Source organism: Nicotiana tabacum, chromosome 10 (assembly GCF_000715075.1).
Source record: "Nicotiana tabacum cultivar K326 chromosome 10, ASM71507v2, whole genome shotgun sequence".
NCBI classification, from domain to species: domain Eukaryota; kingdom Viridiplantae; phylum Streptophyta; class Magnoliopsida; order Solanales; family Solanaceae; genus Nicotiana; species Nicotiana tabacum.
In genome coordinates, this window is record NC_134089.1 from 97,928,333 (window position 1) to 97,945,897 (window position 17,565).

General features: G+C 38.4%; 2 protein-coding genes across 2 annotated transcripts; both read right to left on the bottom strand.

Moving 5' to 3' along the window:
- Positions 1 to 829: 829 nt before the first annotated feature.
- On the bottom strand, positions 830 to 1,350 carry LOC142165265 (uncharacterized). The gene is made up of 2 exons (XM_075223857.1): positions 1,264 to 1,350; positions 830 to 1,144 (listed from the first exon to the last, which is right to left on the bottom strand). The coding sequence occupies exons 1-2, from the start codon at positions 1,348 to 1,350 to the stop codon at positions 830 to 832; spliced, it is 402 nt and encodes a 133-aa protein (XP_075079958.1).
- Positions 1,351 to 12,022: 10,672 nt separating this feature from the next.
- Positions 12,023 to 17,233, bottom strand: LOC107769644 (uncharacterized). The gene is made up of 6 exons (XM_016588875.2): positions 16,994 to 17,233; positions 16,784 to 16,911; positions 15,104 to 15,273; positions 14,491 to 14,568; positions 13,051 to 13,195; positions 12,023 to 12,860 (listed from the first exon to the last, which is right to left on the bottom strand). The coding sequence occupies exons 1-6, from the start codon at positions 17,094 to 17,096 to the stop codon at positions 12,447 to 12,449; spliced, it is 1,038 nt and encodes a 345-aa protein (XP_016444361.1). The 5' UTR covers positions 17,097 to 17,233; the 3' UTR covers positions 12,023 to 12,446.
- Between the last annotated feature and the right edge of the window lie 332 nt (positions 17,234 to 17,565).

Below are 17,565 nucleotides of genomic sequence, written 5' to 3' on the forward strand. Positions count from 1 at the left end.
TTGAAATGCTAATGTTGAATATTACTTTTAATTGCGACTTGTTGTGTAGTTTTCAGTTAATAGTGAAATTATAAAAATTTCAGATTTTGTGTAGTTTTGACTTTTCTACAGTTTTATTTTTATAATTTATACAGTTTAATCTGTTTCGACAAGTTTTGCATTTTCGATAGATTTTGCAAATTTAACTAGTGTTGCTAAGTTGTTATAGGAAGTCTTGTGAACGAAGTTTTGGGGGAAGCTAACTGTATAGCGGCAGTTTATTTTGTATATATTTTGTATAGTGATATCTATCTGTATATTTTTTGTATAGTCACAGTCTATTGTATGTAAATTGTATGTACAATAGTGATGGTCTATTTTTTGTATAAATATACATTTCTATTTTGTATATTTTTTGTATAGTGACACAGTCTATTTTGTATATTTTTTGTATAGCTATTGTTTATTTTGTATTTTTTTGTATAGGAAAAAAATATTACATATAAATTGTATAGTGACAGTCTGTTTTGTATATTTTTTGTATAGTGACATCCATAATAGTATTTGGAATAAAACTTCTACCAATACTTTATTATGACAAAAAGTAGCATCTTAATTCATACATCATAGAGAATCTGATTGCAAATCTCATTATTTTTTCATATTTTAATTGTAACATTCAGAAAGAAAAAAATTACAAAATACTAAATCACTGTAGCAACATCTACTAGTTATCTTGAGCATTCCTGCATGTTCTTCTGTTGTATCCTTGTTTCCCACACAATCCACATGTAACAGTTTCAGTATACAGATATTCATAAAGTCTCTTGCGTCGCGACTTTGTCGGTCTTCATGGTTTTCCCTTCACTATCGATGGTAGGATTACATTATTTAACACCTCTGTTGGAAGGTCCCGTGTAGTTTTATCTGGAAGTGGATTAACTGGGACTTCATATGTCTTCTTGAAGTATTCCTTGGTGTAATAGGCAGAACAATATTTGGGTACTTCCATGTGTGTGTAGTCCAATACTGCCATAGCATGTGGACAAGGAATCTCATCCACTTGAAATCGTTTGCATGAGCATTCTCTTTTTTGCATGCAGACTATGTTCCGCCTTTGTTCAGCATCCATTACTATATATACATAATCGGTTGAAGGCCTCACCTAAATTTAAATAGATATTATTAGTAAAACTAAAACAGGGATATGACAAGTATTAATGCATTTTTGTCAAAGTATGTTATTCAGGCGTATGAAGTAAGACATGATAAAAGAATATTTACCATCATCTTCTGTGACAAATAGTTATTTTCCTTCAGTCCTGCATGATATTTTTTTCCTAGGACAGTAAATGCACTTATTGCAGTCATTCTATTTTTATTATTCCATTCCATAACCAAATTCATTTTGTAATCTAGCAAACTCATGATTGGTAGCTCTCTTGCCTATCTGTTTCTTGCATTGAGTGACTTGGCAATATTTGAAGTCATCACCATGGATCTATTAACAGTGGAATGCACTATGGACCACTTTTCATAACCAACTTGGAACAGGTAACCCCATACCCTCTTATCAATGTTGTCCATATCTTCCATGAGGCGATTAAAATCTTCAATTTTGTATGCTCTGGCCATTGCAAAAAATACTTCCCTCAGCCGGTCATGGTTCTTCTTGAACTGCTTCTTTATGTTATTCCAAAGATGAAAGATGCATACACAGTGAGATACCTCTAGATACACAATCGAAGCACCCCTCAATATGTCTGCATGACGATCGGATACGATGCACATCCTTTCCCTTTCCCCAAAAGCCTGTCTAAACATTTCAAAAACCCATTCCCAGGAAGCATCATTTTCAGAATCCACAACAGTGTATGCTAGTGGAAATTTTTTACATAGTTAAGCAAATAAGAAAGCATCCACATGTTATTTTTGTTATACACAGATAAGAACTATCTATACCATATATAATTATTATACGAGTCTGCAACATATTCACCTGCCGCATCTTGTGCGCTAGCTGTTAACATTGTTCCTCTGTGTGATGATTTGAGGAATGTCCCATCAACCACTACAATAGGGTAACAATATTTCCATCCTATGATTAATGCATTTAGTGCGACAAAACATACATGAAGCGCCCGTCCTCTGATTTATGTAACATTGTGACAGAACCAGGATTTGTCATATTTATCATATACAAGTGACCCGGTAGTTTTCTATAAGATTCGTGTGGTATACCTCTTAATAGTTCAAGTGCCTTTTCTTTTGTTCTATAAGCTTTTACTAACTCATATTAATCTCATACTGTTGTTTTATGTCGCTCATGATGTCTGCCAGAGTGTATATTATTTTTGGATTGGCATATTTGTTGCAAATCATTTTTGCAATGGCTGACGAAGTAGCATGACGTTGTGAAAACAGTCTACTCATCTCTGGGCAAGTGTGAACATCATTGAGCCATCTAACCTTGAAGACATTTGATTTGTGTAGACTTGAAGATCTACGACTCCATTTGCAACTTTCATTCACGCATGTAAGACAATACCTATTTAAAATATAGTGTTATGATAATGCATTTCTTCAGATTTTTACACTTGTCTCTCAAATAAACAAGCAGTATACATATGCAATCTAACTATACAATAATTATACATTTTTGTACAAGCAGTATATATAAAATTACAGAGAAGTGCAATCTCATAAGTAGAAATCATACCTTGTTGTAGATGATCTATCCACTATAAATTGACATTTTTCTCGTATTGTGTAGTGCTTTATTACACTAATGAATGTATCTTTGTCCTAATACAACTGACCTTCTACAATTTCTTCATGTTGTGGATTGTCTATTATACAATTTCCTTTCAATATCTCAATTTTGTCTTCTTTTACATGATTATCCACCATCTCAACAATATCACGTCATTGCGCTTCATACTTTGAAATGGGATCTAATATGTTTAAAGCCTTCTTTACTAATGAACTTAAAGTTGTGATTTTCGGAATATTCTATATGTTGATGTTTGATGGTGATCCTTGAAAGTAAGGAAAAGAAAGTGTGGAATATGAAATATGGTCACTGTTGTGATGACCCGCCATGTCATCATGCCACATAGGCGCCATTTGGCATATATTAATGCCATGTGGAAGCTTACATAAGAAGAAGGCTAGCATTTGTGAGAAGATTCTAGAGAGGTATGGACATTTCCTTAGGAAGAACCTAAATCCTTATGGATTTGCTAGGAAAGTCCTTGGAATTTTCTAGGCTTGTAGAGAATTCTAGAAAAAGCTCTTATCTTGTAAATATCAAGGACTTGTGTAGTAATTAATATTTACACACTAGCCCCTAGGAGACTAGTATATAAAGGGGGCCATTCATTTGTAATTCACCAAGCAAACAATTCAAGTTCTCTCTAATACAAAACTTCCTTTAACAATTCTTTTGTGTTCTTTCTTCTATTCTCTTAGCGATCTTGAGTGTAGTAAGACTGACTTGACATAGCAAGAACGTGAGAAAGTTGTGCAAGATCGTGAGAGAGTTGTCAAGTGCCGTACGTGTACTTAGTTAACAACTAAGGACATGACAACGTGGTATCAGAGCGAAAGTTTCAACTAAGGGAATGGCGAACGACGGAGAAATTAACGCTGCTAACACCTTAGCCAACGTCATCCAGGATGCTGCTGGCAAGAACGGCCGTAGCAAAAAGAGGAATGCCACCAACAAGAGCTAGGAGGTGCCACCTGAGGTTGTGTCAAATGAAGGGCTTACATCTCAATAACCATCCGCCACTGAGGCGAGCGAGGATGAAGTGGAGGTCTTTCCAAAGGACGTCTCGCTCGGTAAAGAGTGGATGATAAAGATGAACGTGGGGATGGATGCCGTGGAGATATTTGGCCAACGCTTGGGGGAAGGTGGAAGGCACTCTTAATGTTCTTGAGGGGCACACTCTTGAAGAGATTGAGAGTATCCGAAATGACTTGGAGGGACATACACAAACTGAGATGGAACTAAAGCAAACTATCACTGCCTTAGAGTGCAGACTCATGGAGGCTTTGAGTACTATCGATGCTATGAAGGCAAAGATAGTCACTCGAGGAGCATGTCAATGTTGGCGTGACCGAGGTAGCCAGCAATGTTGTGGTGACGAGGGAGGCCAAGATCGAGGCTCCCAAACCCCCGGTGTTCAAAGGTGTTCGTGATGCACAAGAAGTGGAAAACTTCCTTTGGCACTTGGAGAACTACTTCAGGCACGGCAAAGTGAGGGACGACGAGGCCAAGATCAATACTGCGGTATTGTACCTCTCAGAGACTGCCATGCTATGGTGGAGAAGGAAGATGGCCGACGTGGATAAAGGTCTAGGTACTATTAGCACATGGGATCAGTTCAAAGCGGAGCTCAAGTGACAACTCTTTCCAAACAATGTCTTGTACGAGGCAAGGCGCAAGCTTAGGGAATTGAAGCAAACAGGGAGCATACGTAACTATGTCAAGGAGTTCACTACCCTTATGCTTCAAATACCCAACCTGACCAATGATGACTTGTTGTTCCACTTCATGGACGGGTTGCAAAATTGGGCTAAGCAGGAGTTGCAACGCCGACAAGTCACTAATATAGACCAAGCCATAGTGAAGGCCAAATCATTGATAGATTTCAGGCATGACAAGCACGACAAAGGCAATGGCAAGGAGTCAAAGGTTAACAATGTCAAAGGTGGGGGAGACCGTGGCAAAGTCAAGTGGATACAACAACAATACTCCAAGACTCAAGACTTCAAAAAGTCGAGTGGTCATCAGGGCTACGCCGAGAAGAAGGCATAGGTCGAGAAGAAAGGATGCTATATATGCGGAGGGCCACATGCCTTCAGGAATTATCCTGACCTCAAGAGCCTCAGTGCCATGGTACGTGAGCGGAAGGAGCAGCCACAAGGAGAGAGTCTGGGAACCTCACAGTTGGGTATGATCGGATTATGTGGTGCTGTAGCAAGCTATCCAACCTACCGAGAATGGCAATCAGTACGTGGATCTCACCATCAACAACAAGCCTGCTCGTGCAATGGTGGATACTGGAGCAACTCATAATTTTGTGACTGAGGCTACCGGAAAGAGACTAGAATTGAAGCTTGCTCCAACCAACTCTCGCGTCAAGACCGTGAATGCCGAGATACAGAATGCTCGTGGGGTATCTAATGGAGTTGGTGTCAAATTGGGAGCTTGGAAAGGTATGACAAACTTTACCGTAACCGCTATGGATATCTTTGACATCATACTAGGGCAAGAGTTCTTTAGACATTATCATACTTTGATCGACTCCTACCTCCAACATCTCTTGGTTATGGAGCGAGAAGGAGCTTGCACGGTACCTACAATGACTATGCCACACGGACAGAGCCAAGCACAACTCTCAGCTATGCAGGTTGTCAAGGGGATCAAGAAGGGGGAGCTGACGTTCGTGGAAACCATCACAAGTCTAGAGGAAAACATGAGTTTTCAAGAGACACTGCCGCCTTGCATAGAGAAGTTGCTTGAGGAAAACAAAGATGTCATGCCCGAGGAGTTGCCTAAGCACCTACCGCCTAGGCGAGAGGTGGATCACAAGATTGAGTTGGAGCCAGGGGCTAAGCCACCCGCATTTGCCCCATATCGTATGGCACCTCCCGAGCTAGAGGAGCTCAGGAAACAATTGAAGGAGCTGCTAGATGCTGGTCACATTCACCCATCAAAGGCACCTTTGGTGCACCAGTATTGTTCCAGAAGAAGAAGGATGGATCATTGCGTTTGTGCATAGACTACCGAGCACTTAATAAGGTCACTGTGAAGAATAAGTACCCGATCCCGCTCATTGCTGACTTGTTCGATAGACTTGGGCAAGCCAAGTACTTTACCAAGGTGGATCTTTGAAAGGGCTACTACCAGGTTCGCATTGCGGAAGGGGATGAGCCAAAGACAGCATGTGTAACGAGATATGGAGCCTTTGAGTGGTCAGTGATGCCTTTCGGCTTAACCAGTGCACCGGCCACATTTTGCACCCTTATGAACAAGATCTTCCATCCCTACCTTAATCAGTTCGTGGAAGTCTACCTAGATAACATAGTCATCTACAACAACACCTTGGAGGAGCACATGGAGCACTTAAGGAAGTTTTTCCAAGTCTTGCGAGAGAACGAGCTATACATCAAGAGGGAGAAATATGAGTTCGCACAATCAAAGGTGCACTTCTTGGGCCATGTCATTAGCAATGGAGAGCTACGCATGGACGAGGCTAAGGTACGTGCTATCCAGGAGTGGGAGGCACCTATAAAGGTAACTGAGTTGAGATCCTTCCTTGGCTTTGTTAACTACTAACGTCGGTTCATCAATGGATACTCAACAAAGGCCGCTCCATTGACTGAGTTGCTAAAGAAGAACAAGCCATGGGTTTGGACGGAGCATTGTCAAAAGGCATTTGAATGCCTTAAGGCAGCTGTAACAGAGGAGCCAGTCTTGGCATTACCTGACTTTGCCAAGACTTTTGAGGTGCACACAGATGCCTCAGACTTTGCCATTGGGGGTGTCCTGATGCAGGATAAGCATCCCATAACATTTGAGAGCCGCAAGTTAAATGAGACGGAGCGGCGTTACACGGTACAAGAGAAGGAAATGACTGCCATTGTGCATTGCCTTCGTACATAGAGACATTATCTGCTCGGGTCGAGGTTCGTGGTCAAGAATGATAATGTGGCTACTAGCTACTTTTAGAAACAGAAGAAACTCACACCAAAGTAGGCTAGGTGGCAGGATTTCTTAGCCGAGTTTGATTATGTGCTGGAGTATAAGCCGGGAAAAGGTAATGTTGTAGCCGATGCCTTGAGCCGGAAAGTCGAGCTTGCTGCAATCACTTCAGCGAGATGGGACATTCGGGAGGCTATAAAAGAAGGCATGCAACATGATCCAACAGCCAGATAGCTTATCGAGTTAGCTAACCAAGGCAAGACGAGACGGTCAACAACCACAAACTCCACATTCATTACCAACCGCATCCAAGGGAAAGAGTTTGGGGGCTTATCATATGGCTAAAGGATGGGAGGAACAACTCGACACTGCTAAGTCCTACTTGGATAAGGCAGCTAAGAAGATGAAGAAGTTTGCTGACTGTAAGCGGCGTCCCACAGACTATAGAGTTGGGGACATGGTTATGGTGAAGTTTAACCCAAGACAGTTCAAGGCACTACGGGGCATGCATCAGAATCTGATTCACAAGTATGAGGGGCCATTTAAGATCGTCGCCAAGGTAGGCAAGATCTCATACAAGCTTGATATGCCATCGTATCTTAAGATCTACCCTGTCTTCCACGCCAGCATGCTTAAGCCATATCATGAAGATAAGGATGATCCGAGTAGGGGCCAATCAAGTCGGGCGCTAATGACATCACCGCCTCGCATGATCGGGAGATTAAGGCTATCACAGATTACCAGGCCAGGCGAAAACAAGGGCAAAAAGCCACCGCTATGTTCCTCGTTCATTGGAAAGGGCAGTCACCGGAGGAGGCCACGTGGGAACGATATGAAGACTTGTGGCAGTTCAAAGATAAGATCTGAGAGTTTATGCAACAGCATTGTGCCGCGGTCGTCGCAATATTGGGTGGGGGAGAGTGTGATGACCTGCCATGTCATCATGACACATAGGCTCCATTTGGAATATATTAATGCCATGTGGAAGCTTACATAAGAAGAAGGCTAGCATTTGTGAGAAGATTGTAGAGAGGTATGGACATTTCCTTAGGAAGAACCTAGATCCTTATGGATTTGCTAGGAAAGTCCTTGGAATCTTCTAGGCTTGTAGATAATTCTAGAAAAAGCCCTTATCTTGTAAATATCAAGGACTTGTGTAGTAATTAATATTTACACACTAGCCCCTAGGAGACTAGTATATAAAGGGGGTCATTCATTTGTTATTCACCAAGCAAACAATTCAAGTTCTCTCTAATACAAAGCTTCCTTTAACAATTCTTTTGTGTTCTTTCTTCCATTCTCTTAGCGATCTTGAGTGTAGTAAGGCTGACTTGACATAGCAAGAACGTGAGCAAGTTGTGCAAGATCGTGACCGAATTGTCAAGTGCCGCACGTGTACTTAGTTAACAACTAAGGACGTGACAGATATCTAGGTTTTTCTTTTTCATCTCCATATACAAGCGCACACTCATATCATTGTATATTGGAATTGCTATATAGTCATCTTTCACTGTATATTTTATCTCCATCACACTTGTAATTGAATCTCGACCCAATTGATTGTATATTTCATCAAAAAAATAATCATAGCTACAGTCTGAATTGATCAATACGCCATTAACAAGGAAATTAATAAATTTAGTCTCACTTACCCATTCACCACTGTGTTGAAGTAAAATCGGAATCAAAATTGGAACAGTAGTTCCAACATTCACAAATTCCATAGATATTAGTTGAGTTTATCGATTTTGTATCAATTTCACAATTTAAGAACGAAATCTCAACTCTATTAAGCTGATTGTAGGCAGCAATTGTGCAAAAACTTTGAATTGCAGCGTGAATTTTTTGGAGCTCTTCTCTGGGTTTAATTTTCAGAAACCCTAGAATTTTTTTCACAATGTGAATAATTGGGCGACTTTTATAGTGTTTGGAGGTTGAAGATCCCATACTGAACGCGTGAATTTAGGATACAAAATCGATTAGGACTGCTTTCCTTTTCATTTGCGTTGAGCGTATAGTTTCAGCTTTTTCAGTTGCTAGCCTTTGTTATTGTTTTTAGGATATGACTTGTAAGGGGTTATTTTGTGGCTATCAGGTGATATAAGTTTGGCCCTAGTGGCTACAAATGAAGTTTTCTCTAAGATTGAGTGGGAACGTTTGTACTCTCTTTTCCCCCTCAAAATATAAGGAAAAATTTAGGAATTTTTACCTCCTAGAGAAAAAGTTGATACCTTATTTATTTTAAATAAATACCTTTTTAAAAAACTATATTCCATAGATACCTTTTGATTTTTATAGCCAAATATCTATTTATGGTCACCTTCTACCCTTAAGCCATAAAATACGCTTTGTATTATTTTTTTCTCTCATTCTTTCAGATTTTTCTCCACCCTCTCTCTCTCAACGCTAGTCTTTCTCCACTGATTCATCTCCATTGTCTCGGAAAATTTTCATTTGAGTGATCATCGACGGCGGAGAATGACAGAGAGGGGCAAAACCACCAATTGAGTTCATTGTTCCTCTTCCTTCCTCAATTCGTCATTGAAGGCTTGAAGGCTTTGAAGGATATAAGTTTCTGTGATATCCTTAATTCGTCTTATCAATCAATTCGTCATTTAAGGATATAAGTTTCTGTAATTTCTACATCTTCTGAGATATGGCATTGAAGGTTTTGACGTTGTTTTCTGCCATTGAAGGCACCATCGCCGGACCAAGGTGGTGCGTTTTCAGTACCGGCTTCCGGTGAACGGCGAATTCATCGAAAATTAGGGTTTATTCTTGAACAAAGATGACGGAGTTTGGGGCTGAGCAACTTGATTTTCTGTTAATATATTTCAATGTATTTTCATTGTATTCATCGCCTTTTTTTCCCATTGTAATTCAATGTATTTCGTTATATTCCATATATTTCATTGTATTCACTGTCTTTTTTTTCATTGTATTTAAATGTATCCCGCTATATTATATGCATTTCATTATATTCACTGTCTCGCTATATGCCATAAATGTATTCATATGTTTTTTTTAATTAATATAATTTATGTATTCAGATGTATTATATAATTTCTTTGAAAATTGCTATGTTTTTGGAATATTTTTCGGTTGAGAATTTTTTTATAACTGAAAATACAAAATTTGTGTGTTATAATTGAGTTTGTTGAGTTATATTAGGAGTCTATTATGTTAATTGATTCACTTTCCGTTTTAAAAACAGTGTAATCCCCTATTTCACGCCGTGAATACAGTCGAATACAATAATCTGTCCAGCTGTAATCTCACGTTTCACTCCATGAATACAGTCAAATACACTCGAATACAACAACTAATTAGCTGGACTTCCCTGATTCACGCCTATTTTTGCTATTGTATTCATTAATACAATAGCTTAAATACATCAAATATATCTTATTACCACAGAAAAGGTATATATAATCCGTAATATAACAAATGGTATCTATAGATGACTAATTACTACTAAAATATAGTGGTTTATGAAAATTTCCCAAAAAATTCTCTTGAAATACCAGTTTTTGCAAATTCTTCTTTGGGATCATTGATAAAAGTGACTAGCGATTACCAAAAAATTAAGTAACTAGTCAAATTGGTAGTCATAATGATTTTTTTTGCGAGAGGACTAAGCAAGAATGCAATCCTTAGACCTCTTGAACCCTTAACGTCATGCATAAATACATCAACGACCTCTTTAAGTTGTCCTCAACGACCAGCTGAACACTTGAATTGAGCCTATTTTCAGCTAGACGTTTCAAGCCTTTAATAAAGTAGGTCAATTAAACACCTGAGACCAACAAATCTTATGCGTGTGTTACAATTACAGATGACATGTCAAACGAACAAATCATTAAATGACATGTGTATTTGTTATAAAGAAACAGATTATGTATTCACTTTTCCTACCCAAAGAAAATCCCAATTATTTGGTCACCATGGCCGCCAAACCCCCTCCAATTTTTTTTCTTTTTTTTTTTTCTCAAAACCAAATAAAAAATCGTCCTAACTCACTTAAGTGATGATTTTCACCAGCGAAGAACCAATTACCAAATTCAATTGTGGTGAAATTGGAAGATTTTAGATGAATTTTTTCTCTAGATCTAGGGTGAAGGGAGATGAAGGAGGTGATGGTGGTTCTTTGGTGGTGTAATGCTGGAGATGATATTTAAAGGAAAGGTCATTGGTGTGTGTTTTGTGAGTGATTGGTATTTGGTTTAATGGAAAATGGTGAGAGGAATATGTTACGATAGATAGGTGTATGTTATAAAGGTGTATAATTAGGCGATGGACATGACAGTGGAATTAGCTTTCAGATTTGATATTTTTGGATTTGTTTAGTGGTGGACAAAGGTTGTGATGGTGATGGAAATTTCTGTGTATTTTTTTCTTTATGGGTTTCTATGGAACAAAGAAAAGTAAAAAAAATAAATATCTTCCCCTGTAATTCCAAAAATGGTGAAGTTTGAGTGATAAGTCTGGCGATGGCGGTACCTGGTGGCTTTATGGCATGAAAGGGGAAGATGGAGAGAAAGGTCTGGTGCGCTCGAACGGTGGAGGAAAAGATTGGAGAAGAAGGAGGTAGGGGTCCACATTAAGTTTCTGAAGAAAAAAAAAAGGATAAACGTAATTTTAAAGACTTTCACGCGCTCCAATATGAGTGAAACACACAAATTTATCCATATCAGCATAAGAGGTTTAAGTCTTTTAAGAGACACGTTTCTACTTAGCAGAAAGTGTCTATTTGATCATTAGCATTTTTGACGTGTTCAGTTGGTCGACAACTTAAAGAGATCGATTATGTATTTCACCTTGCGGATATAATTTTCATTAGTAGTGGCAAAATGAAAAAATAAATAATTATTATTAATGTTATTCGCTAAAAACTTAGTTGAATAGTAAACTTTTTGAAAATAGGTCAAATATGGATAAAACGGATATTATTCACTCAAAAAAAGTGACGACTAATGGGTTTAACCTTTACAATTTGTAAGAGTGATCATATTCTAGAAGCCATAAGTAACATGGACCGTTGGATAACCCATTATCTGTGTATATTAAATATGGGTTGGGTTGGGTTGGGTCGGATATTTTATCCGTTTTTGCATTACCTGTTCTCGCCCCATCCGACATTGATCTGCCCGTTTGCCCCCCACTAATTTCCCAACCGTGGATACAGTATCTCTCGTGCACTAGATAACTCTTTAACTTAATAGAAATTGATCAGGAAAGCTCCCCGTGCATAAGAGGATTATAGCTTCGGCCAGACAATGAAAGCTTCCATGTACTCCCGAGGCAAACCTTGAAACAATCGCAACTGTGTGCTCAAAAAGTTGTTAATAATATTTAGTATGGGAAGCAAATGAAATTCATTATCCTCAGCAGCAAAAAATATAATGTACAATTGTACACACATGCAGGAAACGACTACCAAGAATAATACACGGACCTCACCAAAGGATTGACCAGAGGGAGGAAAGCTCGCTTGACAGTGGCCTTCCTTTCAACAGTGATGACCCAAATACACTCTTCCACTGCCTGAAAGAAACTACTGTATGTTTTACTTTGTTGGAAGCTCACGAAATATTTGCCTTCCTCTCAACAGCAGTTGCAAAGAAAGGCTTTCCCAGTTAACCGACGTGAGGCTTGCTTATAATTTGCTTGCTTCTGTCAAACTGCTGCTAAACAGAAGCTCTTTCTATTGGCTGACAAAGATGAAATACAAGTTTATAGAAGTACACATCTATTTTCAGTTCCGAATGTTCAGCGATTTGCTAGCCAGCGAAGCAAGTGCTAGTGCTTTTGCCCTACTATTCATCATTACCCACTGCTTTTCTGCACGTCGCTGATGTTGTCTTGCATTCTTTGCTCGCTTTGGTGCTAGCCGATTATCTCTCTCTAGAAATGCAAGTCTAAACTTTTCCGCCACGGGCAACTCTTCTGTGCTTGAAACTGATGATGCTGATGTTCTAGGCACAAATCCAGATACAGCCCAGGTTTTGGGGTCGATATCTTCAACAAAGGGATCATCTAATGATACGTCTAGTCTTGCTCCTCTAGGAACATCAACCCCCCTGTAACCCAGTGGTGACGGCTTTGGATTTACTATGATTCGTGGGCATTCGTCAGACAAACTCTCCAGCTGGTCCTTTTCAATTTTTGGCTGCAAAAGGATTAGATAAAGATGAACTCTGAGCTCAGAAGACTACTTCCAGGGCAGCCGGGGATAAGGGAAAATCAATGAAACTGGAGGTTAAAAAGATAATCTACTTTGCTACTCCAGTTAGGAAGTCACATGCATAACTCCTAACAAGAAAGACGAAGTTGCAAGCCTGAACAAAAAGAATTCATACCCATAAAAGCCAACGCAAGGATGTCGCACCATGCGCTATTTCTGAGGTATCGAGTTCCTCCCATGACTCTCCTTCCACATGCTCTAGTGTTGGTTTCAACAAAGCGAAGCATCTACGAGCTGTGTTCTCACTCCGAGGGCAGCCTCTGCAACATTAACTCCAACTCATTCCAGTTATGTGGTTAATTTTTACATTTTCTTTACTTACTGAGAGAGAGAGAGAGAGAGAGAGAGAGAGAGAGAGAGAAGAGAAAAGATCTTTGAAATATATTTTATCAAGCAAGACATATGATGAACCAAGGTTTTTCACAAGGGATTTCTTTCGTAGAAACACTTCAAATGATATGGCGTAAATAGTTGAAACATGCAATGTTCCTTCTTCTTTTCTTTTTCCTTTTTTGTATTCCCCGTTAGAACGTCTTTTGGCTAGCTTCACAGACAGACTCTAGTAAGGCAGGCTCACAGGGAAACTAGAGGATTCACAAGAAAAATCCTTAGGAATCAAAACAGATCTAGTCAATAAGCCGAAACTTCCTTACAACAGGACAACACCCATGCGTTTAAGCATGCCAAGCTTATCATGTAGGATGCGTCATTATATTATGTCGTTACATGAAAGTGATGAGAAGTTAAAGCCAACAAAAGAAAACCATGGCAAGCGACTATTCAAGATAATGTTAAATTGCATAATTTATATATATGATGCATGCATTAAAACATAGAAGTCCTTACCCCCAGAATATACCCACTTGAAAAAGAAAGCTCATAATTAATGACAAGAAGCAAAAGCAAGGATGAAATGCCAAACCTCAAATGTTTGACCATTATAGTCCTAAGGATAGAAAATAACAAGAACCTCACACAAACTCTGTAAGGAATAACAATCATGCAATATATATATATATATATGCGCTAGTCATCCTGTCGAAGAACATGATCAAAAACTATAAGATTTTTCATAGCAAGTAATGTGCAGAATCAAAATGAGACAAAACATATTGGATCTAGAATCAATCAACACAGCTTTTTGCCATTTGCTTGTCTAGCCTCCTCTATGCCTTCTACACATGCACGCACTGCTTCAAACATGAATATATTGAGGACAACAAGGATTGGGTTACACAGCGAAACCAAATGCATCAAATTAGGCCAGCTCAAATATCTAAAACATAGCCAACAAATGCTTACTATGCACATATTCGAGGAGAATCTTAATACCGAATGTACTCCCTGGTAACTAAACCAGAACTTAACATGGAAAGGCCCACAGGTTATAAGCAGCAGTTATAAGAAAACCAAATGGACGACAGGGTAACCAGAAAATCATTTCTGAAATGTTAGCTTAGGAGAAATTCAAGAAACTGGATCTTGTAATTGTTACATACAATTTTTTAAAGCTTCATGCCTGAAAGAAGTGACTTTATTAAGAAAGGGAACCTACCCCCATCTCAGTATTTCAAGAGACTGGCATTTCTGCAAGAGTTCTGATACACCAGCTGACGTGAGCTTGCTGCAGCGACTGTGACAATGGATGTTCACATTTAGCTTTACATTTCAAAACCAAATTTAAGTTGAGCAGCAGAAAAAGGACTGAAATAGGTGATAGTGTACCCTGCACAAAGTGTGTAATGCAACTTTAAAGAAAAATGAAATTCAAAAACAGTACTTAGCATAAAATTGTTCACACGAGTACAAGATCATGAACTAGCTAGAGAAAGCAAGAAGAATAGAAAATGGGAGTTAACGCCTCATAACCTAATTTTCTGGGAGTTAACGCCCCATTATCTGATTTCTGAGCCATACAATCAGTACACTACTTGACTTAGTTTACTAGTAGTTGAGAGCCCTGCTCCTTACTGATTGCAGAATTTTGACATAGGACAAGAAAACTTAGTGTGCCTCAGCAGAAATGAGAGATGTTGTGTAGAAAGCCATAGTTGGTGCACCATGCATATCCATTAAGGAAGTCAAACCAGAAAATCCTTATCCCACTTGCATGTTATTTTTAAAAACAAAGAAACCCTCAAGTAATGAAATGATCAAAAAAGCAATACCTTATATCAACTGCTTGCAGATGTTTGCATGTTTCAACCACTTGTAATAGGCCAATATCAGAAACCTCTGAGCCAGACAAGTCCAGAATTTCCCAGGAGCTATCAGCCAATGCAACAATAACATTGTCATCCAATAACCTTCTCCTTCTTGCAATTGCCACAAGGGCCATCTAACAATTAGAACAGATTGTTCAAGTAACAAGAAAAAATTAGAGTCGAGATAAATAGCTAGGACACAAATCAGCATATTAAAGTAATGTCATTAAATAGTTTTGCAAGATAGCATGGGAAGACAACTGGCTTGGCCAAAACACACTAAAGGAGCTATACCCTGACATCTACAACTTGAACCTACAAGAAGGAGCTACTGTTGGAGAGATATGGTCAACTCAAGGTTGGAACTTCAGCTACAGAAGACTACTTAACGACTGGGAAATTGCAAGGATAAAAGAATTCTACAACACATTGAATCAAGGGGTTAACATTCTCTGAAAATTGTATCTTATGGCAAGGGAACAAGCAAGGAAACTTCACAATCAAATCAGCATACAAGGAATTCAACCTAACCAACAACCAGATTGGTTCCTGGCCATGGAAGCTAATTTGGAAAGTCTAAATTCCACTTAAAGTTGCCTGCTTTACTTGGCTGTTGTCTAAAAAATCAGTTTTGACTCCGGACAATCTCATCAGGAGGGGCTTTCAACTATGCTCCAGATGCTACCTATGTGGTGAAGAAACTGAGACAATCAACCATCTTTTTTTACACTGCAGGATTACAGAGCAAATATGGAGGATTTTCATTAATCTGAAAGGGATCATGTGGGTGATGCCTAGGGGTACACTGGATGTTCTAAGATGCTGGAAAAAAATGGTACTTCCCCCAACCAAAAAGAGAGATGGAAGATTGTCCCACCTTGCATTTGGTAGACAGTTTGGGTAGAGAGAAACCAAAGATGTTTTGAAGACAGCATTATCCAGAAATTGAAAATGCAATGTTTAGTCCTTCTCCACTTTTGCTGTAAACAAGAGTATTTGGAAGATCCAGAATCCATTATTGATGTTTTAGGAACCTTATAGTACATTAAGGAATCTGCATCTTCCTATACCACTTTTTGTAAATTGGGTAACTGTTTCCCTTAATGCAGTCAATATATATATATATATATATATATATATATATATATATACACAAAACAATTTACAAATAAAAGATAGCATGGATCGACAATTTTATTTTTATTTTTCAGTCCCCCCCCCCCCCCTCCACCTTCTCCCCCCACCACACAAAAAAAAAGAAAAAAAAGAAATCCCAATTACCAAAGAAAACAAAAGAAGGAAGAAACAAATGTATTCTCTGATAGCCAAGGAGCAGTCTTTTGTCAAGAGTTGGAAGAAAGATTCCAGGGAAACACTGATTCACTATTAATTTCACCCTTAATATGGTGGAGTAACAAACTTGCCAAAATTTGAGCTTGCTCTACTAGGATATAGGACATTCGTAATTTGCCATTTTATGGATTGAAAACCTGATCATCTTAAGGGAATGGAAAAAGAACATATGGTTAATTGAAGAAGCAGAAGTTGTCGGGTTAAATGATTGCCAACTAAAAACTAGCAGTATTCACGTTTACCAATCTGTAGAAAATAAGTATAATAAAAGCGGGCATAAGAATGTTGAACCTTCAGATTGGAGGGAAAATTAGCAGATATGTCGGTGAGATCTTCGAGGATATCCTCAAAATGTCTGCCAATAACTCCAAGACACAAGCTCACCAAGCTGGGAGGCTTTCTCTTCTTAATAGCTAATACTGTGTAACAAAACAAACCCTACTCTATAAATAACTCATCACAATTCACAAGCCCATCACAATTCACAACGGAGAAACGTACCCGATGCCTGAAACGAGAGGCTGTAATATTTAGCTTCGGAATTAGGATTGGAGTAAAGTTTCGGTACAGAATCCTTAACTTCAGGGGCTTTTGCTTTGTCCATCAACTGGAAAATAGTGTTGATTCAGGATCGAAGCCAACTGGGGTGAATCTTTGCCGGTGCTCTTCTTCCCTTGTTTTTTGGTTCTTGACTTTCACTGACGGCCACTGTTACCGATATTTACTCCATTAAAGGTTGTAATTGAAATAAATGATACGCTATATATTTTAATTAATAAAAAAAATTATTAATACACCAACAACAGTCCAGAATAATAATTTTAATGGTCTATATTCCAAAATTAGTACTTTCATATCTTTTACACTTCAAATTCAAAAAACAATTAGTTAATAAATATTAAAATAATTAATATTCTAAGCTAAAAGATACATTTAAATTCTAAATTACAGAACTAATAACGTTATACATTGATAACTCTTAAAAAATATTAATACTCATAATAAACATGTTGAAACTTTATTATCTTTCAAAAATAGGAATTATAAAAAATACTTAAAGCTATTAAGTAAAA

Coding starts and splice junctions, on each gene's coding strand:
- LOC107769644 (XM_016588875.2), bottom strand. CDS start 17,096: ATGGACAAAGCAAAAGCCCCTGAAGTTAAGGATTCTGTACCGAAACTT. Junction 16,912..16,993: donor CCTCTCGTTTCAGGCATCGG/GTACGTTTCTCC, acceptor TTTGTTACACAG/TATTAGCTATTAAGAAGAGA. Junction 12,861..13,050: donor CCTTGCGTTGGCTTTTATGG/GTATGAATTCTT, acceptor ATCCTTTTGCAG/CCAAAAATTGAAAAGGACCA.
- LOC142165265 (XM_075223857.1), bottom strand. CDS start 1,350: ATGACTGCAATAAGTGCATTTACTGTCCTAGGAAAAAAATATCATGCA. Junction 1,145..1,263: donor ATTTGTCACAGAAGATGATG/GTAAATATTCTT, acceptor ATTTAAATTTAG/GTGAGGCCTTCAACCGATTA.